This window comes from Epithele typhae (genome assembly GCF_022376455.1).
Source record: "Epithele typhae strain CBS 203.58 chromosome Unknown BXZ73scaffold_6, whole genome shotgun sequence".
Lineage (NCBI taxonomy): Eukaryota > Fungi > Basidiomycota > Agaricomycetes > Polyporales > Epitheliaceae > Epithele > Epithele typhae.
Window position 1 is genome coordinate 154,657 of NW_025954197.1, and position 25,156 is coordinate 179,812.

Consider the following 25,156-nt stretch of genomic DNA (forward strand, 5'->3'; position numbering starts at 1 on the left):
ACACATCGCTCGCACGCAACGCGATGGGCCACAAGCTTGGCCGCTCACAGAGTGATGCATGAGATACAAGTTCTACTGAAGACACATCATCTATGCACTCATTCGCTCGAAGGCACGGTGCGTTTGTAAACTTTCCACATATGATCCTCCCACTCCTGCACAGGGTCCTCGCCTGCACCGACACCACGCAACCACTCCTCCGCCTCCCCATCGCGCTCGATCGCCCGCCACTGCTCGCGCAGGAAGTCCTTCTCCTCGAACAGCCGGCGCTCCGCCTGGGGGATGCGGTACGGGTCCCCGACGAACTCGTACAGCTCGTCGCGGTAGTCGAACATCTCCTCAAACCCGAAGCGGAACCACGCGTCCGCCGCGGCGCGCACGTCGCCGCCGTGTTCGGCGAGGAACGTCGCGTGCCTTGCGCGCACCACCTCGGTCTCGTGCGCGATGTCGAGGGTGCTTGGATCTGCGAAGACTTGGAGGGCGGCGCGAGCTTGGACCTCGGCGAGCGGAAACGGCGCGACACGGAGGGGGAGCCCGAGGAAGGCGAGGCTTGATGGGGGGTAGGAGGTCACAAGCGGGAACATGTGCTTCGCCAGGGGGAAGAGGTGGTAGGTCGTGTTGTGTAGCGCGGCGGGCAATGGGGGGACTGGCACGGGTGTGGTGGGAGTAACTTCTGGCTCGGACAGGAATGGGAAGTTGAACTGGTAGCCTGTCGCGACAACGACGTGATCGACCCCGCTCTCTGTCGAGCCGTCCTCGAAGACGATCTTGCCCTCGGCGGGGTCGAGATATTCAGCGACGCGACCGCGGATCTTGAACTTGCCACCATCGAGGTCCTTGGGGGTCGCGTCTGTGATGGAATGAATGATCGCGGACGCGAAGGGTCGAGTCTCAGCTGCGACGTCTTGTCCGCTATACGCGCCGCCGACTACGAGTAATTTGCCCCTGTATGTCTCCGGTCTCCTGTAGAAAGCCGTGTGTGTGGCTTTCCCCTGGGAGATCCAGGTTGCAAGGCTGGGTGTTTGGGGGAAGCGAGGGACGCGGAAGTGCCCATTCGAGACGAGGATAAGGTCGAACGGGATAGTCTCCTTGCCGGCCGGACCTTCCACAGTGACGTCCCACCTAGATGAGGCTTGGTTCCAGTGGACCGAAGTGACCCGGGTGCTGAGCTTGATGTGCGGCTCAAGGTCGAATCGCGCAGAGAAGTCGTAGATGTACTGAAGCACAGTGGTTGCTGGACAGTATATGGGGGTGCCGGGTGAATAGAGCATGGAAGAGTAGCACATGAACGGATGTGGGGTGTTAGTGGTCAGGGAATCGTACAGAGCCGTGAGAGGTGGATCCTCGTCCGCAGGTGCAGGGTACCTGCACAAAGTCCGTTCGTTAGCCCATGGGTACGCTGCCGAGGTGAACATGGGACACACCAAATGCCACCAATGTTATCACGTCCCTCGAATGCAGTCACTCTCCACGTTCCATCCTTAAACTGAGGAGCATCTTTGACGGTTTTGAGAGCACCGAGGCCCACAGGTCCTAATCCGATGATGCAGATATGCTTCTGGCCACCGGAGGTGGCGTCCGCGTTATGACCTTGGTTGGCACCAGACATGCCGTCAAACGGATGCACTTGGCAACACACGAAACATCGCACTCACTTGACGATGAAGAGCCCATCCTTGCGACCCGGTGTAAGCCGCAGGCTAACGACCTTTATACGCCACCGGACCGGGCAGCCTTGGGTATTGCGCCATATGGCGGGCCTCGCACGGGGGTGGGAATGAAGCGTGACATGAGCGCGGTGTCGAGGAGAAGCAGAACCGCGTGCAAAGCTGGTGAGAGAAGACCAACAGGGCAGAAGGCAAGGCAGTAGTATTAGTAGCCTCGTCGTAGTCGGCGTGCCGCCGCCACTTACAGCTGTTGCCGAAATGATTGCCCGACCAACTCCGATGATACGCGAGCGGCAACACGCACGAACACTCCGAAAAATTCGGAGAAAATCGAAAAGTCCCACCGCGCGTGCGCGAGCTGACGCGAGCTCCGCAAAAAATTCGAAAAATGATGGAAATTGGGAGACTGCGAGAGTGAGGCTGCCAGCACACATACACCACTATTTCTACTTGCTCCCTGCTCGAGCGCTGCATGTACATGCCTTTGCAATCCATGGACGACAGAGATACTGTCATCGTGCTGGCCGGCGCTATGGCACTAGCAGACCTGCGGCAGGCCCATAATTTCAAGCCCCCCAACAAAGGAACATATCAAACTCCATAGTTCTTGTGTGTGCAGTGAATGTCGACAGGGGGAAGACCGTTTGGGCCGGGAACGGTTTCATCTTGGGCAGCTATCAAAGCAGCTGCTGAGACGGGACGAGGACCGAGACGACTTGAGACGACGTACCATGGCTCCGCGACAGCCCAATCGTAGAACTCAGCACCTGCCACCATCCACCAAACCCTGAGGCATGAGGCCTGCACCATCTGGCACCCGCGCGGTGATCGAAATGCCATTCAATGTGAGGGCGGGGAGGATAGAGAAGCGTCACCTGCAGGCCGCTCAGCCAAGATCTTCTCCACAGCATGCTGCCCGTTCAAAACGCGTTCATACCGCCTTTGAACGGGTTGTCCTTGCTCGAGCCGTCCGCGAACACAAGCTGTGGGGCCGAAGACTGGGAGGTGATCTGAGCGAGCCACTGATGCCGAATGATCCCGTCGCGTTCAGCTGGCTCCTTTCACAGCTTCTTGTGCGAAACCCCGAGTCGGACGAGGATACGGCGGGCAGCGGCGAGACCATTTGACGCCTTCGACGTTCGTGGAGGTACAACAAAGGGTGGGGAGGAGATATCGTAGATCCTCGAGGACCAGGGGCCAGGGAGCGACGAATCCGGCGGTTTTGAAGTTACTACAATGCCTTGTAGTCGTCCTTTCGTCGTCGCATGGAGCGTGTGGACACTCCGAGAGCTTCAGCAAGGACGACCCGCGACCGGCTTTGAATCAACCGAGTAGATCGCACCAGCCTCGATATCTTGGGAGATAGAGCACCCAGGCATGATAGGGAGTGAAGCAGAGACAAATGGAGTGTATTGGAGGGCACAAAGGCGTTGTACGGAGGCTGCAGGCGACGAGGACGATTTTTCGATTTTTTCGATTTTCTCGTGTGCGTTCGTGCAGCTCGCGTGTGATGCGCGCTCGCGTATCATCGGAGTTGGTCGGGCAATCATTTCGGAAACAGCTGTAAAGTTACATACACCCGTTCTTGGATCCGTGGAGCAACGGCCCGCCCCTTCCGGAGCAACTCGCGTCCACTGTTCTGAGACGATCCGGCGTCCCATTTTCACCTTCACACCTCCGACTCACTGCACCCAACATGCCCGCTGGCTCGTTCGTCTCTTCCATGAAGGCTTTCCGCAGAAGGCAGGATGCCCCGTGCACATTTGGGCAAGAAGTCGTCAGACAATGCAATCCTCTCGCTCCACAAGCTCGAGCTTGACGGAAACTCTGACGTCAACCAGAACCTAGCCATATCCACATATATATGGCTGCCACTTCAAGCGCAGTCGTCGCTGTATCTCTCTCTCGCGACAGAAGCAGAATTCACGGAACTGAGGACAGCTAGTGAGTGCTTCCTCTACTATCTCCTGTGGCGCGCGACGCGAACTTAGCAATCGCGTCCAGTGATACCCACACGGTTTGCAACAGCAATCCGACAAGCATCTGGTGTTTTAACCCGTACAGCTCGCGGTTCAACCGCCTGCCATGTTATCTCAGCAAAGAATTCATTTCGTACCCCCGCCCGACTCGCCGGTCGATGGAACGCGCGACACTTGCACAACACCCCCCGCGTCCCCGACGCGTCTCATTGGAGACTTGTCTTCCTCGGCGGCGACCCTTCCGACCCCATCGAAGTCCGCTGCCACGAAGAGCCCCACATGATGAGCGTGGACTGCGGCTTTGCGGGCTACTTTCCCGTCCAGATCGGACACGTCTTCGAAGACCACGACGGGGGCACATACGAGGTCGTTCGAAAGATCGGCTGGGCAGCCTATTCCAACGTCTGGCTTGCGCTGTACCGAAGGTGCGTTCCGCAGACGATAGCCTTCTTGCTCCAACTCACGTTTCACGCAGGGATGGAGGCGAACGGTACGTGGTGGTCAAAGTCCTGACCATCCTCGCGACGCGCGGAGACTCCGCCGAGCTCGCGATCTATCGCCGTTTCCATGAGCTGCGAGCCTGCGAGACCCAGGACCACCCTGGATTTTGCCATCTGGTGGAACCGCTGGCTCTCTTTACTGCCGAAAGCAAGTACGGCCCCCACCGCTGCATCGTGACGGCGCCGTACGGATCGACTGTGGACGACCTCCAGACGGGGCAACTCCATGCGCGCTTCCGATTGCCAGTGGTGAAGCGCATAGTGCGCCAGACGCTCCTCGCACTGGATTTTCTGCACAGGGAGATGAAGGTCGTGCATGCAGGTGCGATCATTTTCCGGGAAGCGTCTGCCAAGCTGACGCCGTCGCAGATGTCAAAGCATCGAATCTCTTCATCAAGCTGAACATCGGTCACGACGATCTCAAGCGCTACTTGCATGATCACCCATCGGAAAACCACGCTCCAGAATACGCCAAACAGTGGGTTGGCCCATCGGTGACCGTGAAGACCCAGCCTCTTCCGAATGTTGGACTTGATCCATCGGTCGAGAACATAGATGTGTCTCTGGGAGATTTTGGTGGATGTGAGTGGATCCCCCTGGGTCATGGCCCGCCGCCGTTTGGCGCCTTCTGACACTTTGCTGCAGCCGTGTTCCTCGATGACCTTACCCCAGAAACAGAAAACGTTACTCCATCCCCCCTTCGCGCACCCGAGGTGATCCTGGCGCACCCTTGGTCGACACCATCGGACATCTGGTCACTAGGATGCATGGTAGGCCGTCCCGTAGAAACTTGGTACAGCGACTGAGCTGCCCCCCTTGGTGTACAGGCGTTCGAGACCCTTACCGGCTCCTCGCTCTTCCAGTGCTCCCGCACCCCCAGGCTCAGTCAAGTGGAGGTCCACCTCGCCCGCATCGCGGAGCACCTCGGGCCCTTCCCGCGCGACTTCCTCGACCGCTGTGCAGCCCGTGACAAGTACTTCACCCCCGACGGTGCGCGCTCTCCCTCCCCTTTCCCTCCGCGTCGTCCGCTCAACTTCAGTCGCAGGAGAGCTGAAGCAGGTCCCGCCGCCGCTTTCCGGCCCGCTCGAGGACTGGCTCACGAATTTCCCGCACATCCGGCAGGAGATGTCGGCGCACGAGGTGGGCGCGACCGCCGCGTTTCTGCGCCGCTGCCTCGCCATTCGTCCCGAAGAAAGGGCTACCGCAGCGGAACTCCTGGAGGACGAGTGGTTTGCGTCGGCGTGATGAGCGAGCTTACACACGAGGCGGTTCTGCGGACAGAGCGAGGGCAATGCAGCATGTACACGTCTGCAGCACCCGGACTTCTTGCATACGACTTGACCCACCCTAATATTCATTTGCCTACCGCAGCGAGGGTACAGGTGACTTGTGCTGCGTGTCAGGTGCAACCGGAGTGGCTCAAATGGCGCTGCAGCACTCATGCGCGCCAGATATCGGTCAGGTATAAGAGGGTCTCGTCGTTGGTGATAGCCATCACCTCCCCGGCCCTCTTACCCAGTCACCACTACATCACTGTACCCAAGCCATGGGGAGTCTCAACGGTCAATGTGAACCCTCTCCCAACGGAGACAACTGCATCATTAGGGATGAGATATATTACCGCGATCACGTAGTGTTCCAGGTGCGGTCTGTTGTAGTTGATGGCGTGAACGTGAAGAGCGCCTCGTTGACCACCTCTTCACAGGTTGAGAATACTCTTTTCAAGATGCCTCGCTCACGGTTCCAACATGAGTCGGTGTACTTCCGCGAACGCTTCGTGCGTAACTCCGGGAACGCCAACGAGCCCATCGAGGGGTCTTCGGACGAGCATCCACTCGTACTGAACGATGTTACGGCAAAAGAGTTTCGGAGCTTGTTGGAAGTGATGTTCGCTTTGTGCGTGTTTCTTCCCCCCCAAAAAAAAGCTCATCCGTCTTGTTCAACCCACTCATGTACTGCAGCCAATATCAGGGCTGCATGAAGCCGATTCCAAAGAGACACATAGATTACCTCCCTCCTTTAAACAGCGAGGACGATTGGACCCGAAGCAACCGCTCGTTGCTCAAGCTCTCGACTCGCTGGGAGATGGCCGCGTTTCGCAAGCACGCCATTGGCGCCCTCTCGGAGGCCGTGTGCCCCGAGGATCCGAGCGACGGGGTCCGGTGGCTCGTCTTCGCGCGAGAGTATGTCGTGCACGAGTGGCTGCTGCGGTCCCTCGTCACGCTCGCGACGAGGTCTCAGCCACTGGAGATGCATGAGGTCGAACCGCTCGGACTGGAAACCTTTGTGGCTCTGACCAAGATCCGCGAAGGCGCGCGTGTAAACCGGGACGTGAAGCAGGCGGTGCTAGAGGCGTTTGGGAAGGAACTGAAGGAGGCAGAAGCTAAGGAGAAGAGATGGCGCAGGCTACTGGAATGTCGCGAATAGGCACCGCTAGCGTTATGCGAAACTGGTTGCGATGAGTGCCGTTCCGCTGTGCATGTGAGCAACGAACGAGTGCTGACTAAGCGTGGATGGAAAGTGCGGGTCAGCGCCCGGGCCTCTTTTCCTCCCCCACATTGCATCCACCCGCAACCAAAGCGCACCACCAACGCTTTGGCGAGAGAGGGCTCTGGCGACGCCGTTTCGCGCTCAAGCGGACCGTCCGGGGACGCAACCTCTGACCGCGTCTTGCCTAGCACCTTCCGGGCGGACGCTCGCACAGTGGAGCATGAGGGGAACGAACTGTTCCCTCTCGAAATCCCTTACATCACTCTCATTCTCATTGGCCTGTCTCACAAGGGTTTACACGCAGTTAGGAAGCATCAGGACAGCCATACAAAGTAGCCGCGCCCGGATAGCCGCACCCGCTGGAGCCGAGCGTCCGTTCCCACTTCACGGCAGCTTCGATGGCTTCACGAGTCTCTTCGCTGCGATGCCTGGACACCGTCGTCCCGTCGCCTGTCTTCCCCACATCCTCCCCTTCGCCCTCACTTTCCTTCCTCCCCCGTCCTGCTCCTCCTTACCCCCTCCGTCTCCGCTTTGACTTGCCGTCGCGAGCAGGATGTTCGAAACGCAAACGCTGGTATCCCTCGGCGTGGGCCTTGCCGTCTTCTACATTGTCCCCAAAATACTTGGCTTTCGGCGGGCAGTCCAGTCCATCGGGTGCGTCTCCTCCACCAAGTCACTGGTCTCCAAGTGTCGCGTATTGACTCGCTCCCTCTTTTGGTCCTCTCGCATTCCGGCCCACCATCTCTTTCCTGCGTTCCACAGAGATTGGCCAGGTTTCCGCACGATATTCTCCGACCGCTTCCTCTGGTTCCCGTTCACCGTCCCCGGCATCTCTCCCGGTCCGCAGCGAAGTTTCTACAAGAAATATCAAGATTTTGCCCAAGCCGGGGTCGACGTCGTCTCCGCGGTATGCCTCCGCCTCCCGTCCACTCCGCCGACTTGTTGACCCATTCACAATCGTGTGCGCCCCAGGTCAACTATCTACCTACTCCTCAGGTCACGTACTATGTCGCCGATCCCGCCATAGCCAAGGTAGGTAGCCCCTTGAACGCCTACCCTGTTGCCAACACCAGTTTGCAGGAGATTGTCGGCGCCCGTGCGCGCTTCCCAAAGCCGCTCGAGTTCTACGACATACTCGCCGCCTTTGGCTCCAACATCCTCGTCACCGAGGGCGATGAGTGGAAGCGCCAGCGCAAGATCGCAGCTCCGGCGTTTTCGGAGGTCGGTCTTCCTCCGCTTGGCTGCGCATACATCCACCAGCGGTAAGCACGACGACTGACGGCCTTTCGGAGCAGAAGAACAATCGGCTTGTGTGGGACGAGACGGTCCTCATCCTCCACGACCTCTTCCACAACGTATGGGGCGACCGCGAGGTGGTGGAGCTGGACAACGCCATGGACATTACGGTCGGCGTGAGTGTTTAAATTCTGGGTCGCTCGAGGCGATTTTGATGGCTCCGTGCCTGGGCGCGTGTGTTTCCAGATTACCCTTCTCGTCATTGGTGTGGCTGGGTTCGGGCGGAGGATATCTTGGAACGAGGATTCGATCGCTCCCCAAGGTCACTCAATGACATTCAAGGCATTTTTACACTCCGATCTAGCAGCATATGCTATGCTTACACTTGTCCTGCTTGTCAGGACGCACTCAATGAAGTATCGCATCGTCTCTTCCTCCGCATTCTCTTCCCGGACTGGATTTTGCGCTGGGGCACGCCGTCAATGAGGCATTTCATACGCGCCTTCGAAGAGATCAAGGTACACCAAACTCTCCTTATCCTAACGATTCCCGTACGCTTATCGCTGGTTGCACAGCTCTATCTGGCAGAGATGGTCGAGGCGCGCAGAGCGGCGAAGACGAAGGAGGAGCGCTACGACCTGTTCAGCAACTTGCTTGATGCCAACGAGGACGAGCTCGATAGCGCAGCGAAGTTGACGGACGAGAAACTCGTTGGTGCGTTGTCCGGTGACCCAACTGATGCCAGACATCTCTAATATTCTACCACAGGAAACGTGTTCCTTTTCCTGGTGGCCGGGTACGAGGTATGGACCGAGGGCCTATGTGACGATCCAAGGCTCACCTTATGAACTGCCAGACTACGGCGCATACCCTTGCATATGCTCTCATCCTTCTCGCCCTGAACCCCGAGGAGCAGGAGGCATTCTATCAAAACATCAAGTCCGTCCTTCCAGAAGGCAGGGAGCCGGTACGCCCCTCACCAACGGCCTCTACTAGATGCACTGCTCAACCCTCTCCTCAGACATATGACGACTTTAGCTCGCTATCCTATTCCCTCGCGTACGTTCCTTCCGCGTTGCCGCTGCTCCACATCCCCTTACCCTCGCCCCTGCGATCCGTAGTGTCTTCAACGAGACACTCCGCTGGTTCCCCCCAGTCGTCGACATCCCCAAGCAGAGCGCCGAAGACACGACCTTCACCACCACCAACGCCGCTGGCGAGAAAATCGCCATCCCCGTCCCACGCGGGTCCTACATCACCCTCTGCGCGCCCTCTCTCCACCACAATCGTGCGTCCCCTCCCCTCCCTCCCTTTTCCCCTTTTGCTCCCCTGCTCCCGCCGCCCCATTCGCCCTCCCACACCCGACTGACGCGCCCCCACAGCGAAGTACTTCGACGAGCCCTCCCGCTTCCGCCCCGCGCGCTTCCTCGACCCCGGCTCCCGCGCGCGCGACGCCTTCCTGCCCTTCTCCGGCGGCCCGCGCGGCTGCATCGGCCGCGGCTTCGCGGAGACCGAGGCCGTCGCCGCGCTCACGCTGCTCGTCGCGCGCTTCCGCGTGACCGTGCGCGAGGAGGCGCGGTTCGCGGGCGAGACGCGCGAGGCGCGCGCCGCGCGGCTGTTGCGGAGCCAGCACAGCCTGACGATCTAGTGAGCCCGCCGCGCTTCCGTCTCGTATGCCTACGGTGCTGTATGCCAACGGTGCTGACGGTGGTCGTTTTTTTGCAGCCCGGAGAGGGCGCCGTTGGTGTTGACGAGGCGATGACGGGGTTCCGTTCGCGGGTTCTTGGGGGTTCGCGGCGGGGGGATCGTGACTTGGGCGGGTGCTTGGGTCAGCACGAGGGGCAGGTAGATACAGCAAGTCTTGGTTGGGTATCCAGAGTGTGTTGTGCTACAGTTCTCGTAATAATCAAACAATAAGAATCTACTCGTACATGTGCCCCACCTCCCACCACGCCCACGCGACCCCGGGCTACGGAGAGACCATCGTATTTTGAGCACGCCGTGCGGTGTTCCTACGTACTCCCCGCTCGTAGGAATCGAGGCTACCCCTCGGAAGGGCTGAGGGGTTCGGCCGCGCCGCGCTCAAGTGCGACAGCGTCCCGCTCCCGACTTCCGATGACAGCGTGCTACCCGCTCGTCAGGCTCGACACGCTCCGGTTCGACGGCGTGCGTGACATGTACGACGTCGCGGGGATGGTGAGCGCGTTCGAGTCACGTCCGTGGAGCTCGCGCGCGTGCGCCTGGCGGACGTACGCGTACCGCTGGAAGTGGTTCAGCGCCTGGAGGTACTGCACGCCGATCTGCGCCGCGAGTCAGCGCGAAGACGGCGAGAGGGAGAGAGGAGGAGGCGCGCACGGGGTGCTCCCGGAGCTGGTTGAAGAGGTCGACGGTGAGCTCGCGGACGACCTCGGACTGGTGGAAGAGCCCGAAGCTGAGCGGCTGTAGGCCGTGGAGGTGCGGTGGGAGCCACGAAAGGAGCTGTGGCGGGGCCAACGGTCAGCGGGGTGTTCTGGGGCCGGGGATGAGGCCAGGGTGCGCGTGGCTGCTCACCTCTGTCACTTGGTCGTAGCTGTTGAGGTTCTCGGATAGTGACCGGAAGATAGCTTCTGCTTCCCTATCCGAGATACTCCGCGCATACCGCAGGCGGGCGAGCTGGTGCGACAAGTCGAACGCCGCGATAGGCTTGATGGACATGGTGTACGTGAAGTCCTGTGTATTCCTTCAGCACACGATTCACTGTCCAAGTCAGACGGCCGACCCACCTCCTGGAAAAGCTTGTAACACTCCGTCCTCCGCCACGCCTCGATCCGCCCCGCGTTCGCCGCGAGCTCCTTCCCCGCCGCCCCGTCGTCGGCAAAGAACGGCCCACTTCCCAACCGCGGCCGCTCATTCGGTGCCCGCTCCGCGTACGCCGCGGTCGGGTACCCAATCGCCGTCGTCCCAAGAGCGTCTTCCTCGTACCTCGAGGCTACGTGCACGAAGCGGAGCGCGTACTCTGCGAACTTCGCGCGCACGTGCGCCTCTGAGTAGTGCGCCGCGATCGCGCTGAGGATGTCCTCGATGAAGACATTGTCGGTGCTGTCCGGGCGGCCTGTGAACTCGGGCTTCTGTGTCGCACCTCCGTCCTTGGTCGGCCCGCGCACGGCGTCGTCTTCTCCGAGCAACTGCTCGGCCTTGATCGTGCCCGCGCGGGAGATGAGTGAGTTTGCAGCGGGGGTCCATAACGCGGGGTGGTTGGCGAAAATGTCCTTGTGGACAACCATGCGGTTCGTGCCGATGTCGCAAAGCAGGTCCCATGAACCTGCTGCCTCGAAGATCGGGTTGGTGACGCCGGCAATGTATCCGGGGCTGAAAAGCACGGATTGGTGAACAAGCAGGAAGGACAAGAGAGTGAAATATGTACTTACACATTCTCCCATTCGTCTCGATTGATGAGTGTCGCATAAGGAAAAGCGCGCTTGATGAATCCTCGGAGGATGATGCCGCACCCCGAGCCCAGAGCGCAGGCAGCGAGGACGTGATTTGATACGTTTTCCGCGAGTTTGTGGTGGCCGAGGAAGATGATGCGCTTTCCCGTAATCAGTGCGTTGAATAGTACGATGACCGGAGGAGTGAGTGTGCCGTTAGTATGAAGATGTGGATGCTGTGGGCCGGAAATGGTTGTGATGTGTTGGGAAAATGTTGTGCAAAGCATCGTCAAGGACCCCTACTCGTGCCCCTCAGCTATTGCATCCTTGAACCATCCGACAGATGGGAACTCACCTCGCCTACTTCTCCTGGGAACGTCCCAAGTGGTACCTTCACCGGCAGCAAATGCTCGTTGTAGTTAATCGCGGTATGGAAGAAGTGCGAGTCCTTCAAAGCCGCGGATGCCGCTCCCCCAAACGACGGTGTGTTCCCATAGGTCCCATGCGATGATGATGAGGACGCGTCGACAGATCTCCGTCCCCGCGTACCGCCTGTGCTCACGCTCGTGCTGCTTGCGCTCGCGGCGTTCTGGACGAAGCCCATCTGGTCGAGCCCGCTCTCGTCTCCCACCCAAACCGCGCTCCCGTCGAGCGAGAACGACGCTTCTGACGGCGACGCCTGGCTCCGCGCGGAGCCCGCCGCCTTGGGGTGGTCCGAGCCGTTCTTGGGAGGTAAACCTTTGCCCGCGCGCATGGCATCGTCGAAGCTGACGCGCGAGTCCGCCGAGTTCGTTGGCCTGTGGCCAGGGAGCGCGGGGTGGAACGCGGTCGTCGCCTGCGTTGCAGTAGTGGGGTCCGAGCCGGGGGCGAGGTCGTCGTAGCGGCCGAGGAGGACGTCCTGCCGCTCGGTGTTGCGGAGGATGATCTTCTCCCAGCGTGAAAGGACGGGCATGTTGGCAAAGTCCATCGCGTTGACCGCGTCGAAGAGGCGGGCGAGGCAATCTTGGGACGGGTTCATGAAGTAGTCGTCGAGCGCGAGAAGCAGCACGGGTTTGAAGATCTGGACGAAGGGGTATCTTGTGCATATCGCCATGGCCTTAACTGTGGCACCTCTGCTCCCCTTCAAGACCCAGTCGGACAGCCGTGTATGAGCACTCACCTCCGCACCGTCTTATCCAGCTTCGTCCGCACAAGGTTGATAACATACAGCATCTTCGGCCCCTCGACCTCCGTGTCCTCCGCGTCATCGTTTTCGAGGGCCAGTATGGGCTTGATGGTGTTGAACGGTGTCTGGTTCAAGAAGAACACGGTCCAGTCCGCGGGTTGTCTCTCCGCGCCATCGGGGAGCATAAGGTTGGCGAGGATTCTGCAGAAGATACGCGTAAGAAAATGAGCTTAGGTGCCAAACAGTCGCAGGTGAACGCACCCTTCATCGAGGCCAAGAGGCTGAGGAAACTGGTATGTCAACTGTGCGCCTCTGTCGATGTCGAAGTCGGCGACAAGTACAAATGAGCAGTGCTGCGCATCACTGGACATCACGCTCAGCGCAAGCCCGCGTGTGAAAAGCGTCCTCAGAAAGAGGCGACGGAGGAGGAAGGAGGAGGAAAAGTCCGTCTCGCGGTAGTGGCGGATCGGGTCAGGCAGCGGCTTCTGTAGGTCCTCCCTCGCGCAGCGTTGTCAACATGTCCCTTTGCTACTCTCAACGCACATCGGCGCGGATGGGTTTTTAGCACGACATGCTGGTGTCTTATTAGATGTGTATGCATGATACATGGCAGTGAATGTCTGTATCTAATCTCATGCATCATTGACGGACATGTGCGCCGATATCTCCGTGCTGTAGCCATCGAGTGGAGCTCTACCGATTGAGAGGGGAGCAATATTATATCATAATCACTGACAAGTCAGTATACAGGATGGCGACAGAAGTGAAGAGCATATCTGCATGGATACATCAGTCTACGAAATCCAGGATGCTGCGTGATAATGTAGGGGAGCGCAAGCGGACAGTGGGCCGGTGAACATTGTGACAGGAGGAACAGACGGGGAGTGAGCATTGTACTTGTGCAACCCTGCGAGAGAGTGGTCATAAGTTATGAGCAGCGTGCGTGAACGGCGGCTGTACAGAAGCACAGAAATGAGAAAAACACAGGGTCGGATACCGGGACAGTTCATTATAGTTCGTTCCGAATCATAATACTGAAGCAGTTTTCGCAAAAGGGTTTGTTCTCGCGCTGGAAGAATGCGGGGTTGTCGAAGGGCTTGTCACAGCTCTGCACAACGATGTCAGGCTACTGCAAGGATGAATGATAAGTGGAACTCACGGCGCAAGTGAAGCACTCCCAGCACCACTTCCCACCCAGAGCCTCCACTGCCTGCATCCCGTCACGGATACTCTTCTTGCACTTCTTGCACTTCGGCATCCGCAGCCGGACATGGCACGACTCGCAGTACGGATGACCACGGTATACCGTGAAGCCAACGTCGTCGTCCGCAAACGCGCCATCTCCAGCGAATGTACGCGAGGGCGCGCCAGGGTCCGATGTGGGCAGGAATGGATCTCCACATTCCGCGCAGAAGAAGTGTTGTTCGTGGTACGTCCGTTTGCCGAGCTCGTGGTCGTCGAGAGTGATGAACCGCTCGTCCACAATCGTAGTCTGACAGTGGTAGCATTTCGGCGCGAACAGCTGCAGGGAAGGTTGAGTGATGCGTCTCTACGGAATAAGGTAGCTTCAAAGACGTACCTCGTGGTAATCCAGATGGCAATACGGCTTCCCATCGTGCGCATACGAACTGAGGTTTTCCAGCAGCTCGTCACACTCGCAGCACCTGAAGCATCCCGGGTGCCACCTCATGTCCATCGCGCTCACGATGCGGCCGATGATAGCGCCTCCGCATCCGCCGCATACGAGACCTCTGCGCTTCGCCGCCTCCAGCCGTGGGTTGGATATCGCCTCTTGCATCTTGCGCGTCTGCGTCTGGTTCTTCTTGGACGAAGACCCCGAATCACCCAAGAGTGAGATCTGCGGGGGTGAAGGGCCGTCGACTGCGCCACCGATATTGATGCTGGGCAGCTCGTTGTCGATGTCGTCGTCGCCACCAAATGAGAAGGTGGGAAGGGTCGGTGGCGCGTCATCACGCGAGTCTCCCGAACCTGAGATGATGACCACAGGGGGTTGGTTCGCATCGTCTTCGTCGCTGTCGACGTCGGCGTTCGCGGGGAAGGAGATCTTGGGGGTCCGGATAGAAGGTGAGCGCTGCGGAGGCTGAGGTGCGGGCCTTTGAGGCTGAAACTTCACCGGAGACTGCGACCTCCCGAATTGCGAGTTCATCGGTGATGGCTGCTGCACTGGTGCCTTCGGCTGAGAAGATCCGCCAAAAGTGCTCTTGGATGGTGAGGTGGGGGCTACAGTAGGCGGAGCAGGGAAGTTCGACAGCGAGAAAACCGACGTCGCATCTGAGGGAGTCCTTTGTAGATGCCCGCTCGTGTTTGTGGGGGCCGTTTGAGCTCGTGCATTCATCGACGGCGGAGCGGGCAATGGTGAACTGAATCTCACAGGAGAACGCGATGGAACAGGCTGTTGCTGTGATGCCCACTGAGATTGCGGCTGTTGTTGAGTCGCCTGCGGGAGCGAAGATAGAGGTGCCGGAGAACGGCGCAATGAAGGGGGAGGTGCATCATCCAAACTCATATCGAGAGCCGTCTTTCTAGGCGATCGGGGGAAAGTCGTCGCAGCAGTTGTGTTCGACCGCGCGGGCATTGGGAGTGCTCGTGCTTGCATCTGGGCGAACGCCGACTGGGAAGCTGGAGGCCCGTTCCAGTTGGTCGAAGTCGGTGCTTTAGGCAAGGGCGGCAACGTCGCAGGCCATCCATTCTGTTGCGACTGAGCAGGAGGTTGAGGCATCGGCCTCGAGGACGTAACACTGGACACGGAATGCGAGTGCCCGTGACCTGGTCGGAAGGTCGGGGAAGGTGACATCGAACGTTGAAGATCCATGGAAGCCATCCGAGAAGCGAGGCTTATGTCGTTCTGGTGGCTGGGAGATGATGGACTGGGCGATGGCAATTGACGTCGAGGCGACTGAGGAGTCGGAACTTGGCTAGGAGGATGTACCAGTTGACTGGATCGCGACGGTAATTCTCGGATGCCATACTGCGGACTAACTGAACGCGGACGACGCTCAAGCAAAGCATTTGTCAACTCCTCATCGTCATCAGAGTTCATAGGTGATGGAGAAGAATGTTGCGGGTGCGGGGAAGATGGGTGGGGTGGAGGGGGGTACGTTGGGGCTGCAACGGGGGAAGGGAGTGTGCGGGATCGCTCACGAGCATGCCACCTCGAGACCGGCCCAGTCCCGTTGGAACTCGGAGTATTGACGGTGAGCGGGGTTCGGGGAGACCTTGGAGGAGGAAGTTGAGGGCGCGAGGGGGCAGGCGCGGGTGTATGTTGCAGCTGCAGATGAGGAGGCAGAGTCCCGGTGCGACCGAGCGAATGATTTACTACGGCGTTGGAGGCAGTTGGGCCAGGTGAAGGCAGCGGTCGAGATAGGGGACCGGAAACAGTGCTTCTACGCTCCATGGCGAGTTGTGCTTGTGATAACGACTCAGACGGCCCAATGGACGAACCACCTGGCTGCGGAAGAGCTCGCTTCCACATGGGGACAAAGTTCTGTCCTGGTGCAGGCTGGGGATTCCTCGTATTCTGCTCCTGTGGACTGTATGGGCGGGTTGAGGAAGGGCTCGTTTCACTGGGCTCGGAGGAGGGTACTGTGGGGTTTGATGCATCATCTGCTCTACCGCTCCAGCAGTTCGAGGTAATGGGAGAGGACGAGGTGGACTCGTAGACGTGGTAGAGAACCCATTGACATTTGGCGGCTGTGCGGATGGAACTCTACCCACGGAAACTGGGCGAGCGGGAGGTAGGAACGCACTCGGAACCGACTGCGTTGGACGATGGGTAGGCACGTGAGGTTGCGGGGAAGGCGACGACCTTGGAGTAGGAAACACTTGGTTATTGCCAGAAGGGGCGGGCAGTGTTCGGGGATCGGGGAGAGGACGCCGTCCATTCTGGGGAGGTGCATTTTGCGTAGTTTGAGGCGAGACAGGAGATGGGTAGGGATTGGCCGCAGGTGCCATATGATATGGTTGAGGAGAGCGGGGGGGAAAGTACTGCCCGTGAGGCTGTGGGTGGGGGGAGGTCATAGGCCCGGCTAACACAGGCGTGTATGCTACTGGGTTGATTCGCGACGGCGGTCGTTGCATAGGAGGAGGTCCTTGGACGTAAGGCGAGGGCGCAACTCGAGACGGAGGGCGCTGCATCGGGGGAGCTTGTGGAGCGGGATGGGGAGCAGTGCTGACTCTTGAAAGAGGACGAGGTACTGGTGCAGACTGAGGCGGAGGGTAAGGGAGTGAGTTCATCCTTGAGGGTGGTCTGGGGAGGGGGGTACCAGAGGGATGGGAAAAGTTCGGGGATGGTTGCGAGTATGACGGCTGCTGGAAGTGTTGTGGGTACTGATGCTGAGCCCTCATGTCGTATCCTTGTGGTGACTGAGGCTGAGAGGTGGGTGTAGGGTAGTTATAGGACGCCTGGGCATATTGCGCCGAATATCCACTTTGAGCCATGTTGTTCAATGTTCATACGGCACGTCTGTCCGCTTCCGCATGAGTATAGGACTCAGTGGCCTGAAGGGAGGGACCGATATTTGTCAAACTTACCGGGTTCCGACCACGACGTTCGTAGATTTGATAGTCTTGGGATATCCGCTCACAGTGAGGGTAGAAGCGATTGGGGTAGAAGAGAGAAGAGAGGACGCTATGGTTCGCAAATGGTTGAGATTCGAGATATTCCATCCATACCATATAGCAACGCACCTCCGCAGTTCATTCCACAGCCTTCGCCAACTCTCCCACTGCAATTTCTAGCACAAGACCTATCACGACGGGGGTGGAGATGTTCAAGTCGGCTTCTGAGTCGAGCCACACCGGGAGATCGCGGTGGGTACAGCCTCCACCAAACTGCTCGAGAGCCGGGATTAATTGACGGTGATGTCCGGAACAGGGCGTTGCAGCAACCCGGGAAGGCGAAAGCCAGGGTGAAAACAAGATGAGGGTAAAGGGGATTGGGGAATCCGGCGAGGAGGCAAGGGGCAGTCGGCAAGCAGAACGCCGGAATCTGTTATGTAGACGCCGAATTACACTATAGGACCCGCGTTTTCAAGCACATACACCTGGTTCAGTCACAGAGACGAAAGCGCGAGGACACCGGGTGCAGGAATTTTCCGCGCGAACACAGCGGGCAGAGACCTAAGGCGACGCGTTTCGCTTCGGCGATGCGTCACTTCAAGTCGGCCTTGGATGCTTTGCTGACGCGGTACCGGCTGTGCGTGGTCTGAAAGTCGAGGCGGAGGGCGGGCAACGGTAAGTAGCGACGAGAGTGGCTTCTGCGGGTCGCCGAAATGTTTCAGGGACCTGGACGCGAGCGACAGTCGATAGACTCGCGGCAAGATTGGCCTTGAACTCACGCGAGCAAATCGGTGGCGTCGCGGCGCTCAGAGTGATGTAACAGTTAAACTTTAGAAATACATTGGATAGAGTCATGGCAATCATTATGGAGAGATTATAGAGAATAAACCTCGTGGAACACAAGTTCGAGGGTCCACCCACTATGATGACATCATTCCGAGCTCGCAGATGGATCATCCGAAAAGTAGTTGCCAGAGAGCTCGAAGCTATAGTCCGTGTCGTCGGGTACGTATCGGCGTAATTCGTACTCATCCATCAGGGCCTGCACTTGCTCTTCGTCGGATGTTGGTGGGACGAGGACTAAATCGGTCGACAAAGGCGGCAGTTCAAACATTTGCCGCGCCTGTCGGATTTGGCGCATGTACACCTCATACGGAGCGGGAAGTCTAATCTTCAGTTTCTTCTCATTTTTCAGTATCGCTTCGATGGAGCCATGCTCCCGGATGAGCTTCAGCGCGCGGACAGGGCCGATATCCTTGATCCGCTTGGAGAAATCAGTGCCGGATAAAAGAGCGAAGTCGACAAACTGGGCCGAAGTGAGTCCCAAGGATTTGCGAACATCCTCGCCTGAAATGACCTCGAGGGGACCGGAGGCGTTGGCGATGTTGCGGACCAGAGGCGCCCCGAATATGAGCACGTCCTGTGATCCGTCAAATTCAGCAGACAATGCCATCTGAGGAAATTCACTCACAGTGTCTTCACTAGCGACAGCGTCCGCTATGCCATGTGCAACCAATGAGGCCGCCAAGGCCTCACCCTCGACCCCTTTGCTCGCTTGGATGCATAGAACCCCCATGGCTTTGAGTAACTCCTTGCTCTCGTTGTAAAGCCGAGCGGTTGGACGTGTCCTGTCGAGATACGATGTGCAAAGAGTGCGGCTTTTGTCTACTAGAGCACCGACTTTGTCGACCATGTATGGTGAAATGCTTTGAGAGACGCGAAGTTCGTCCCAGAGTTGATATTCTGCCTCTGTGAGCTCGTTTTGCAGTTTGGACGGTATTCGATCCGCTTCCACAGCATCCACATCGAGTGATGCCGGCCGAGATAGTTTTTGTGGGACGCTACTACGAAACTCTTCGTGGGAACGGGCAAGCTCGGCGGCAGCTAACGGCGGACGTGAAGTTTCTGGAAGTACTGTAACCAGGAACGCTGTATGTGAGCGGAGATATTATGATAGAAAGGAGAGACAAACGTGGCACGGACGGCACTTCATCCAGGAGAGCTTTAGGCTTGACGCTGGGAGATGAGGACTTGTCGGAATCATGGGAGAGTACCTTGCGTAGAACTAGGGCGCCCAGTCCAACGGATCCCATTGCTAGAGCAGCTATGCCTACTGAATGTGTGATGGGCAACGAACCTGCAAACGCTTGAACGGTAGCGACAGAGGATATAGCAGGGACAGCGACGGAGGGTGCCGATGGAGTTTCGAGAAGGATGCATGTTGCAGCGGCTCCGGCAGCCCCAGCCCCGGCAGCCATCACAGTCTTGGGATCAGTGAGTTGCTTGGGCGAGGCTTTAGTCACCGTCTTCTCACTACGAGTGTCTGGTTCTCCTGTTGTCGAAAATGCCGACGGAGAGTCCTCCGTGCTATGAGACTGAGGGGCAGCGGGAAGCTGTGGAGGGGGTGCAGCGAGCGATGGAAGGGACGGCGCAGGGGAGTTCGACAACGGCGGTTGGCTCAACTTGTCGAGACTGTCCTTCAGGCGCACGAGTCTGTCCAGTCTGTGTTTCTCCAACTGACCACGAGCACTGACCAGAAGGTATTCTCCGCGCCTTCGTCTTAGCTGAGATGGAGTGCTATTAGTCAGAGCACATGGGGATCAACCCCTTGACATACCTCGTCCTCCTTGGCTGTATTTCGTACGTCTCCATCAAACACGCAAATCACATTCACGTTATTATTCTTGAGAGCCCTTGTCAAGAGATACCAGTGCAATATGTGCCGGTGTTGATGCGGTGTTCGAGCGTAGTGAAATCGTTGAGTTATTAGTGTACCGTCGCTGCGAGGTCTTGGGTCGGGATTGGGCGGTGTGCGAAGTGCAGTGAGACTTACATAACAATAGTTTTCCCCGAAAATTCCCTTACTCTATGGGGAAGTTCATGGAAGACCTGCGGACTACAAGTACTTTCATCGTCAGACCATACGTTGCGTGGATGTCGGAGGGGTGGGCTCACCATGACCTCCGAAGGAAAGGAGCGAGATCCTGAACACCCATTCGCTTGCGTATGGGCTTGCTACAGCTACCTAAACTTGTCGCAAAACGGAGGTCAACCCATGCACCAGACTGAGACAACCTGAGGAGGGTGAGGATGGAGAACAACGGCTGCTCGGCGGAGCGTTCGGACGGCAGTGGCGGGCCAACTACCGGCGCTAAAATGTCTCAAAGCCGCACTAATAAGAGCCACTTACCGTCAATGAATGCCAATAAGCAGTGTCTTGCAAGCCTCAATAGCCAGATCAGGGCATGATTGACTGAGGCTTGACGCGTTGTGATCCTCGACCTCCTGCAAGTTCCACGTAGCCGAGCAATATCTCTATCTCTCCCCTCTTTTTGCCGGTCACCCTCACGCTCCCTCGACCGGAGAAAACGACGCCATCATGTCGGTTATGCTCACGAAGTTCGAGTCTAAGAGCAACCGTGTCAAAGGTAGGCTCTCTCCGTCCTCGTAAACGTTTGCGACATTCTCATCACCATCACGCAAGGACTCGCCTTCCATCCCACTCAACCATTGCTCGCGGCTTCTTTGCACAATGGTAGCGTGCAACTGTGGAACTACAGGATGGGCGTGCTGGTGGATCGGTTCGAGGAGCATGAAGGTGCATACCCTGCTCCATCCTCTGCTATAGCACACTTACTGAAGCGACCCCAGGTCCGGTACGCGGCGTCGCTTTTCACCCTAGCCGCGCTCTCCTCGCTACGGGTGGAGACGACTACAAGATCAAAGTGTGGGGTGAGTGTTATCCAGTTGCATTTTCGCGCATCTCTCATCTGTCCCAGACATCCGGCCAACAAACCGCCGCTGCCTCTTCACTCTCCATGGACATCTCGACTACGTTCGTACCGTGCAGTTCCACCATGAAATGCCGTGGATGGTGAGTACGAGCTACGTATGATGCTGTGTGGACCCATCACAAAGTGCCGTTCTCGTAGTTGTCCTGCTCCGACGACCAGACGATTCGGATCTGGAACAGCACCTCGCGCAACTGCATCGCCATTCTTACCGGCCACTCGCACTACGTGATGTCTGCCCAGTTCCATCCCAAAGATGACCTCATTGTGTCCTCGTCTCAAGACCAGACTGTACGCGTTTGGGACATTTCTGGGCTCCGCAAAAACACCCCCAACACTGCTCCTGGCACCTTCGATTCCTTCGACAATTTCTCCACCGTCAAGTACGTTTTAGAAGGACACGACCGCGGCGTCAACTGGGCCTCTTTCCACCCAACTCTTCCTCTCATTGTCTCTGCGGCGGATGACCGGCAAATCAAGATATGGAGAATGAGCGAGACGAAGGCTTGGGAGGTGGATGCATGCCGAGGTCACTTCAACAACGTCTCCACTGCTCTTTTCCATCCGAAACATGAGCTCATCGTATCCTGCGGTGAAGACAAGACCGTGCGCGTCTGGGACTTGACCAAACGATCCGCTGTGCAGACTTTCCGGAGAGAGCATGACCGCTTCTGGGTGCTTGCGGCCCACCCAGAGCTCAACTTGTTCGCTGCAGGTACGTATTCACTCGATTTCCTCTCAGCTCATGCATTGATTGATTGGTATCTTCGGGTTGAAAGGTCATGACAACGGTTTGATCGTCTTCAAGCTTGAGCGCGAGCGGCCAGCCTTTGCAATGCACCAGGACACCTTGTACTACATCCGCGACAAGTACGTGCGTGCATACGACATCAACACCGGCTCCGACATTGGGCTCCTCTCCGTCCGCAAATTCGGTAGCCCCTATGTCCCTCCTCGCACTCTCAGCTATAACTCGGCGGAGCGTGCCGTGGTCTTGACCATCTCTTCCGACAACGGTCTCTTCGAGCTCACCTCACTCCTAAGGATGCGGTCGGTGAAGTGAAAGATTCGTCGTCGGATGGGAAGCGGGGAAGTGGGCAGGCGGCAATTTTTGTGGCGAGGAACCGATTTGCGGTGCTCAACAAGGCGACTCAGGTATGTGCTTGGGTCAATACCCCATCTCCTGCGATTGAACGTCATCTCGTCTAGCTCATCGAGGTCCGCGACCTGTCCAACTCGGTCGTGAAGAGCATCAAACCGCCAGTTCAGACCAACGAGATCTTCTACGGCGGCACAGCGAGCCTGATCCTGAGTTCCTCTGCTTCTGTCGTGCTCTATGACATCCAACAACAGAAAACTCTGGCGGAGATCACTACGCCCCCGGTGAAGTACGTCATCTGGAGTGCAGATGGCTCCCTAGTCGCTCTACTCAGCAAACATAGTACGTTAGGAGTTCGCATATCATACGAGTAGGAGCTCACATATACCTCAGCCATCACGATCGCCAACAAGAACTTCTCCCAGCACACTCTGATTCACGAGACCATCCGTATCAAGTCCGGTGCATGGGATGACGCTGGTGTCTTCATCTATTCCACCCTCAATCACATCAAGTACTGCCTTGCCCAAGGGTACGCCCCTTCGTTACCGTGTGGAACTCAGAAACTAACTTTCTGCCAAAGAGACCATGGTGTCATCTGCACTCTGGACAACCCCGTCTACCTCACGCGCATCAAGGGCAAGACCGTCCACTGCCTTGACCGCTCTGCCCGGCCACGTACCATCACGATCGACCCCACCGAATACCGGTTCAAGCTAGCCCTGCTACGAAACAATCACGAAGAAATGCTGTACATTATCCGCACCTCTAATCTCTTGGGCCAGAGCATCATCGCGTATCTGCAGCAAAAGGGCTTCCCTGAGGTGAGCCTCCCGTCCGGCGTACGTCGCACGACGACTTGCTCATAGGATCGCCTCACAGATCGCATTGCACTTTGTTCAAGACAAAAACACGCGCTTTGATCTTGCTATCGAGTGCGGCAACCTCGAAGTTGCGCTGGAGACTGCACAAGCTATCGATCGGCCGGAGTGCTGGGAGCGTCTCGCTCAACAGGCCCTCAAACAGGGGAACCACAAGGTATGCTTGAGTTGCTCTTACGCATGGGGCTGCTCTGACAGCTTCGCCTTCAGATTGTCGAGAAGGCGTATCAGCGCACGAAGAACTTCGACCGGCTTTCGTTCCTGTACCTCGCCACGGGAGCCACCGACAAGCTGACCAAAATGCAGAAGATTGCGGACGCCCGTGGAGACCCCATGTCGCGCTTCCACAATGCGCTGTACGCAGGCGACGTCATGGGCCGGGTTGCTGTGCTCAAGGACGTTGGGATGTGTAAGCGCTTCATCTTTGTTGTGACATCCAGCTCACATCTTTCGCTCAGATTCCCTTGCGTATTTGACTGCGAAGACCAACGGTCTCGATGATATTGCACTTGAGATCCTGGAGACAGCAGGTCTTACGGAAGCAGATGTGGACGACGTTCCCTCGTTCGGGCAGTCTACCCTCAAGCCACCCCCCATGATCACCCCTACTACCAACTTCAACTGGCCTACCGTGGCGACGATGAGAGCTACTTTGACAAGGCAATGGCCAACGGGAACCTTGAAGGCGGTGCTGACATCGCGTATATGAATGGAGTCGACAGTGGGGCCGCTGCTTCTGCCGCCCTCGACGACTGGGCCAAGGACGAGGAGGCCGGGGAAGACGTTGCCGCGGAGGAGGGTGCCTGGGACCTTGATGCCGATGCCGAAGAGGAAGCCGAAGAGGAAGCACAAGTGGAGGAGGTCGAAGAAGAGGCAGATTTGGGCGCAGGCGCTACGCCCGGCGTCCCGGAGACCGAGTTGTGGACACGCAACTCGCCCTTCGCCGCCGATCACGTTGCAGCGGCTCCTTCGAGACAGCCATGCAGGTTCGTCGTGTTTGTTTGTTCAGACATGTGAACAGCGCTAACCCTTGATCGCAGCTGCTGAGCCGCCAATTCGGCATCATCAACTTCGAGCTCCTCAAACCCGTGTTTCTGTCCACCTACCGTTCCTCGCATGTCTACCTTTCCCCTATGGCTTCCCTGCCTCCCCTGCAACTGCACCTCCGACGCAACCCGGGGGAGTCGTCTTTAGGCCGTGTCCTCCCTGTTGCTGTGCGCAGCCTAGCGTCGGTCAAGGCGGAGTTGTCGGAAGGTTTCCGTGCCGTTTCTGGGAACAAGCTCTCTGAAGCGCAGGTTGTCTTCCGCTCTGTTCTTCATAACCTCCTCCTAGTCCCCATCACATCAGATGCAGAGGCAAAGGAGGTAAGTGATCCTTGCTTTATTAACCCTGCGCCCTGGCTCATTCCTATGCTCGCAGTGGCGTGATTTTGTCACGCTCGGACGCGAATACCTTCTCGGTGTCACCCTCGAAATCGAGCGTAGACGAGTCGCGCAAGAGACCCCGGACAACGTCAAACGGAGTTTGGAGCTCGCCGCGTACTTCACGCACTGCAACATGCAGCCCGCCCACCTCCAGATTGCTCTGCGTAGCGCGATCGGTGTCTTTGCGAAGGCGAACAACCACGCCACGGCGGCCAAGTTCGCAAGGCGGCTGCTGGACCTCAACCCCGACCCGAAGATTGTGTCACAGGTGCGCTGTCCATCATGTCCGAGTGGCGGCGCGCGCTATCTCGCTGACCACCCCACTTCATATCCCACAGGCGCGGCAGCGCATCGCGGCGGGCGACCGCAACCCGCGGAACACGGTCGAGATCGACTACGACGAGTTCACCGACTTCGAGGTCTGCGCCGTGAGCTTCACGCCGATCTACAAGGGCTCGCCCACCGTCCGGTGCCCATACACCGACGCGGCGTACCTGCCGCAGTTCAAGGGCCAGCTCGACCCACTCACGCAGCTCACGGAGATCGGCGCGTCGGCGGCGGGCCTGCCTGCGCCCCGGTCATAGTTTGCTTCCCCGCCCTGCGCTTCCCCTCCCTGCGCTAGACGCTCCTGCTTCCGCACTGTGACCTAGGTGGCCCGAGCGAGGCTGGATTGATGGATCCCGCTCGGACGTTGTTGCACTATTCGCGCGTGTGTTGTCCAAAAATCACATTTTTTATTCCCCGTCGCTTGCCAGAGCGTGTGCTTGTCAGCTTCCGTTGTTGTCGTTTTGCTGGCGAAGGCGCCCTCGGGGCGGTTGGGGCGCAGCATGTGGGGGTAGAACGCCCGGATCCTGCGCCTCCGCTGTTATCGATAACTACATATGAACGGCCCGGACCCGGTGGTTGGGGCAGTACCCATCCCGTGGACGGCTTGCTTTA

The 25,156-nt window shown here is 58.0% G+C and overlaps 8 protein-coding genes across 8 annotated transcripts; 4 read left to right on the forward strand and 4 right to left on the reverse strand.

Moving 5' to 3' along the window:
• Positions 1-98: 98 nt before the first annotated feature.
• BXZ73DRAFT_88123 (FAD/NAD(P)-binding domain-containing protein) lies at positions 99-1,674 on the reverse strand (the record flags this gene model as incomplete). Its single annotated transcript, XM_048024841.1, has 3 exons — positions 99-1,365; positions 1,425-1,590; positions 1,656-1,674. The coding sequence occupies 3 exons, from the start codon at positions 1,672-1,674 to the stop codon at positions 99-101; spliced, it is 1,452 nt and encodes a 483-aa protein (XP_047881102.1).
• Positions 1,675-3,925: 2,251 nt separating this feature from the next.
• On the forward strand, positions 3,926-5,391 carry BXZ73DRAFT_88124 (kinase-like domain-containing protein; the record flags this gene model as incomplete). The annotated part of the gene is made up of 6 exons (XM_048024842.1): positions 3,926-4,071; positions 4,122-4,468; positions 4,516-4,728; positions 4,792-4,916; positions 4,974-5,136; positions 5,192-5,391. The coding sequence occupies 6 exons, from the start codon at positions 3,926-3,928 to the stop codon at positions 5,389-5,391; spliced, it is 1,194 nt and encodes a 397-aa protein (XP_047881103.1).
• A 301-nt stretch (positions 5,392-5,692) lies between these two features.
• BXZ73DRAFT_41783 (uncharacterized protein) lies at positions 5,693-6,573 on the forward strand (the record flags this gene model as incomplete). The annotated part of the gene is made up of 3 exons (XM_048018840.1): positions 5,693-5,788; positions 5,852-6,048; positions 6,144-6,573. 3 exons carry the CDS (start codon positions 5,693-5,695, stop codon positions 6,571-6,573), a joined length of 723 nt encoding a protein of 240 aa, XP_047881104.1.
• A 616-nt stretch (positions 6,574-7,189) lies between these two features.
• On the forward strand, positions 7,190-9,634 carry BXZ73DRAFT_41446 (cytochrome P450; the record flags this gene model as incomplete). Its single annotated transcript, XM_048018771.1, is given in 14 exon segments — positions 7,190-7,290; positions 7,399-7,543; positions 7,609-7,668; positions 7,717-7,857; positions 7,932-8,048; positions 8,119-8,259; positions 8,274-8,390; positions 8,448-8,586; positions 8,641-8,675; positions 8,729-8,839; positions 8,894-8,931; positions 8,994-9,160; positions 9,255-9,519; positions 9,598-9,634. 14 exon segments carry the CDS (start codon positions 7,190-7,192, stop codon positions 9,632-9,634), a joined length of 1,614 nt encoding a protein of 537 aa, XP_047881105.1.
• Positions 9,635-9,998: 364 nt separating this feature from the next.
• On the reverse strand, positions 9,999-12,815 carry BXZ73DRAFT_88126 (mesa protein; the record flags this gene model as incomplete). Its single annotated transcript, XM_048024843.1, has 8 exons — positions 9,999-10,172; positions 10,228-10,350; positions 10,423-10,581; positions 10,635-11,220; positions 11,280-11,578; positions 11,635-12,391; positions 12,439-12,645; positions 12,706-12,815. The coding sequence occupies 8 exons, from the start codon at positions 12,813-12,815 to the stop codon at positions 9,999-10,001; spliced, it is 2,415 nt and encodes an 804-aa protein (XP_047881106.1).
• A 647-nt stretch (positions 12,816-13,462) lies between these two features.
• Positions 13,463-16,398, reverse strand: BXZ73DRAFT_6371 (uncharacterized protein; the record flags this gene model as incomplete). Its single annotated transcript, XM_048021764.1, has 4 exons — positions 13,463-13,552; positions 13,604-13,966; positions 14,024-14,195; positions 16,127-16,398. Coding segments are annotated over 4 exons (897 nt in total), but the record flags the coding sequence as incomplete, so codon positions are not given.
• A 1,555-nt stretch (positions 16,399-17,953) lies between these two features.
• On the reverse strand, positions 17,954-20,018 carry BXZ73DRAFT_41910 (PIN domain-like protein; the record flags this gene model as incomplete). Its single annotated transcript, XM_048018860.1, has 6 exons — positions 17,954-18,442; positions 18,494-18,895; positions 19,185-19,586; positions 19,640-19,802; positions 19,856-19,918; positions 19,978-20,018. The coding sequence occupies 6 exons, from the start codon at positions 20,016-20,018 to the stop codon at positions 17,954-17,956; spliced, it is 1,560 nt and encodes a 519-aa protein (XP_047881108.1).
• Positions 20,019-20,401: 383 nt separating this feature from the next.
• BXZ73DRAFT_88127 (coatomer subunit alpha-2) lies at positions 20,402-24,801 on the forward strand (the record flags this gene model as incomplete). Its single annotated transcript, XM_048024844.1, has 18 exons — positions 20,402-20,450; positions 20,507-20,620; positions 20,674-20,754; positions 20,802-20,896; positions 20,955-21,528; positions 21,593-21,829; positions 21,874-21,968; positions 22,023-22,254; positions 22,306-22,444; positions 22,496-22,736; positions 22,795-22,950; positions 23,004-23,202; positions 23,252-23,424; positions 23,454-23,747; positions 23,768-23,779; positions 23,834-24,157; positions 24,213-24,485; positions 24,556-24,801. The coding sequence occupies 18 exons, from the start codon at positions 20,402-20,404 to the stop codon at positions 24,799-24,801; spliced, it is 3,534 nt and encodes a 1,177-aa protein (XP_047881109.1).
• Between the last annotated feature and the right edge of the window lie 355 nt (positions 24,802-25,156).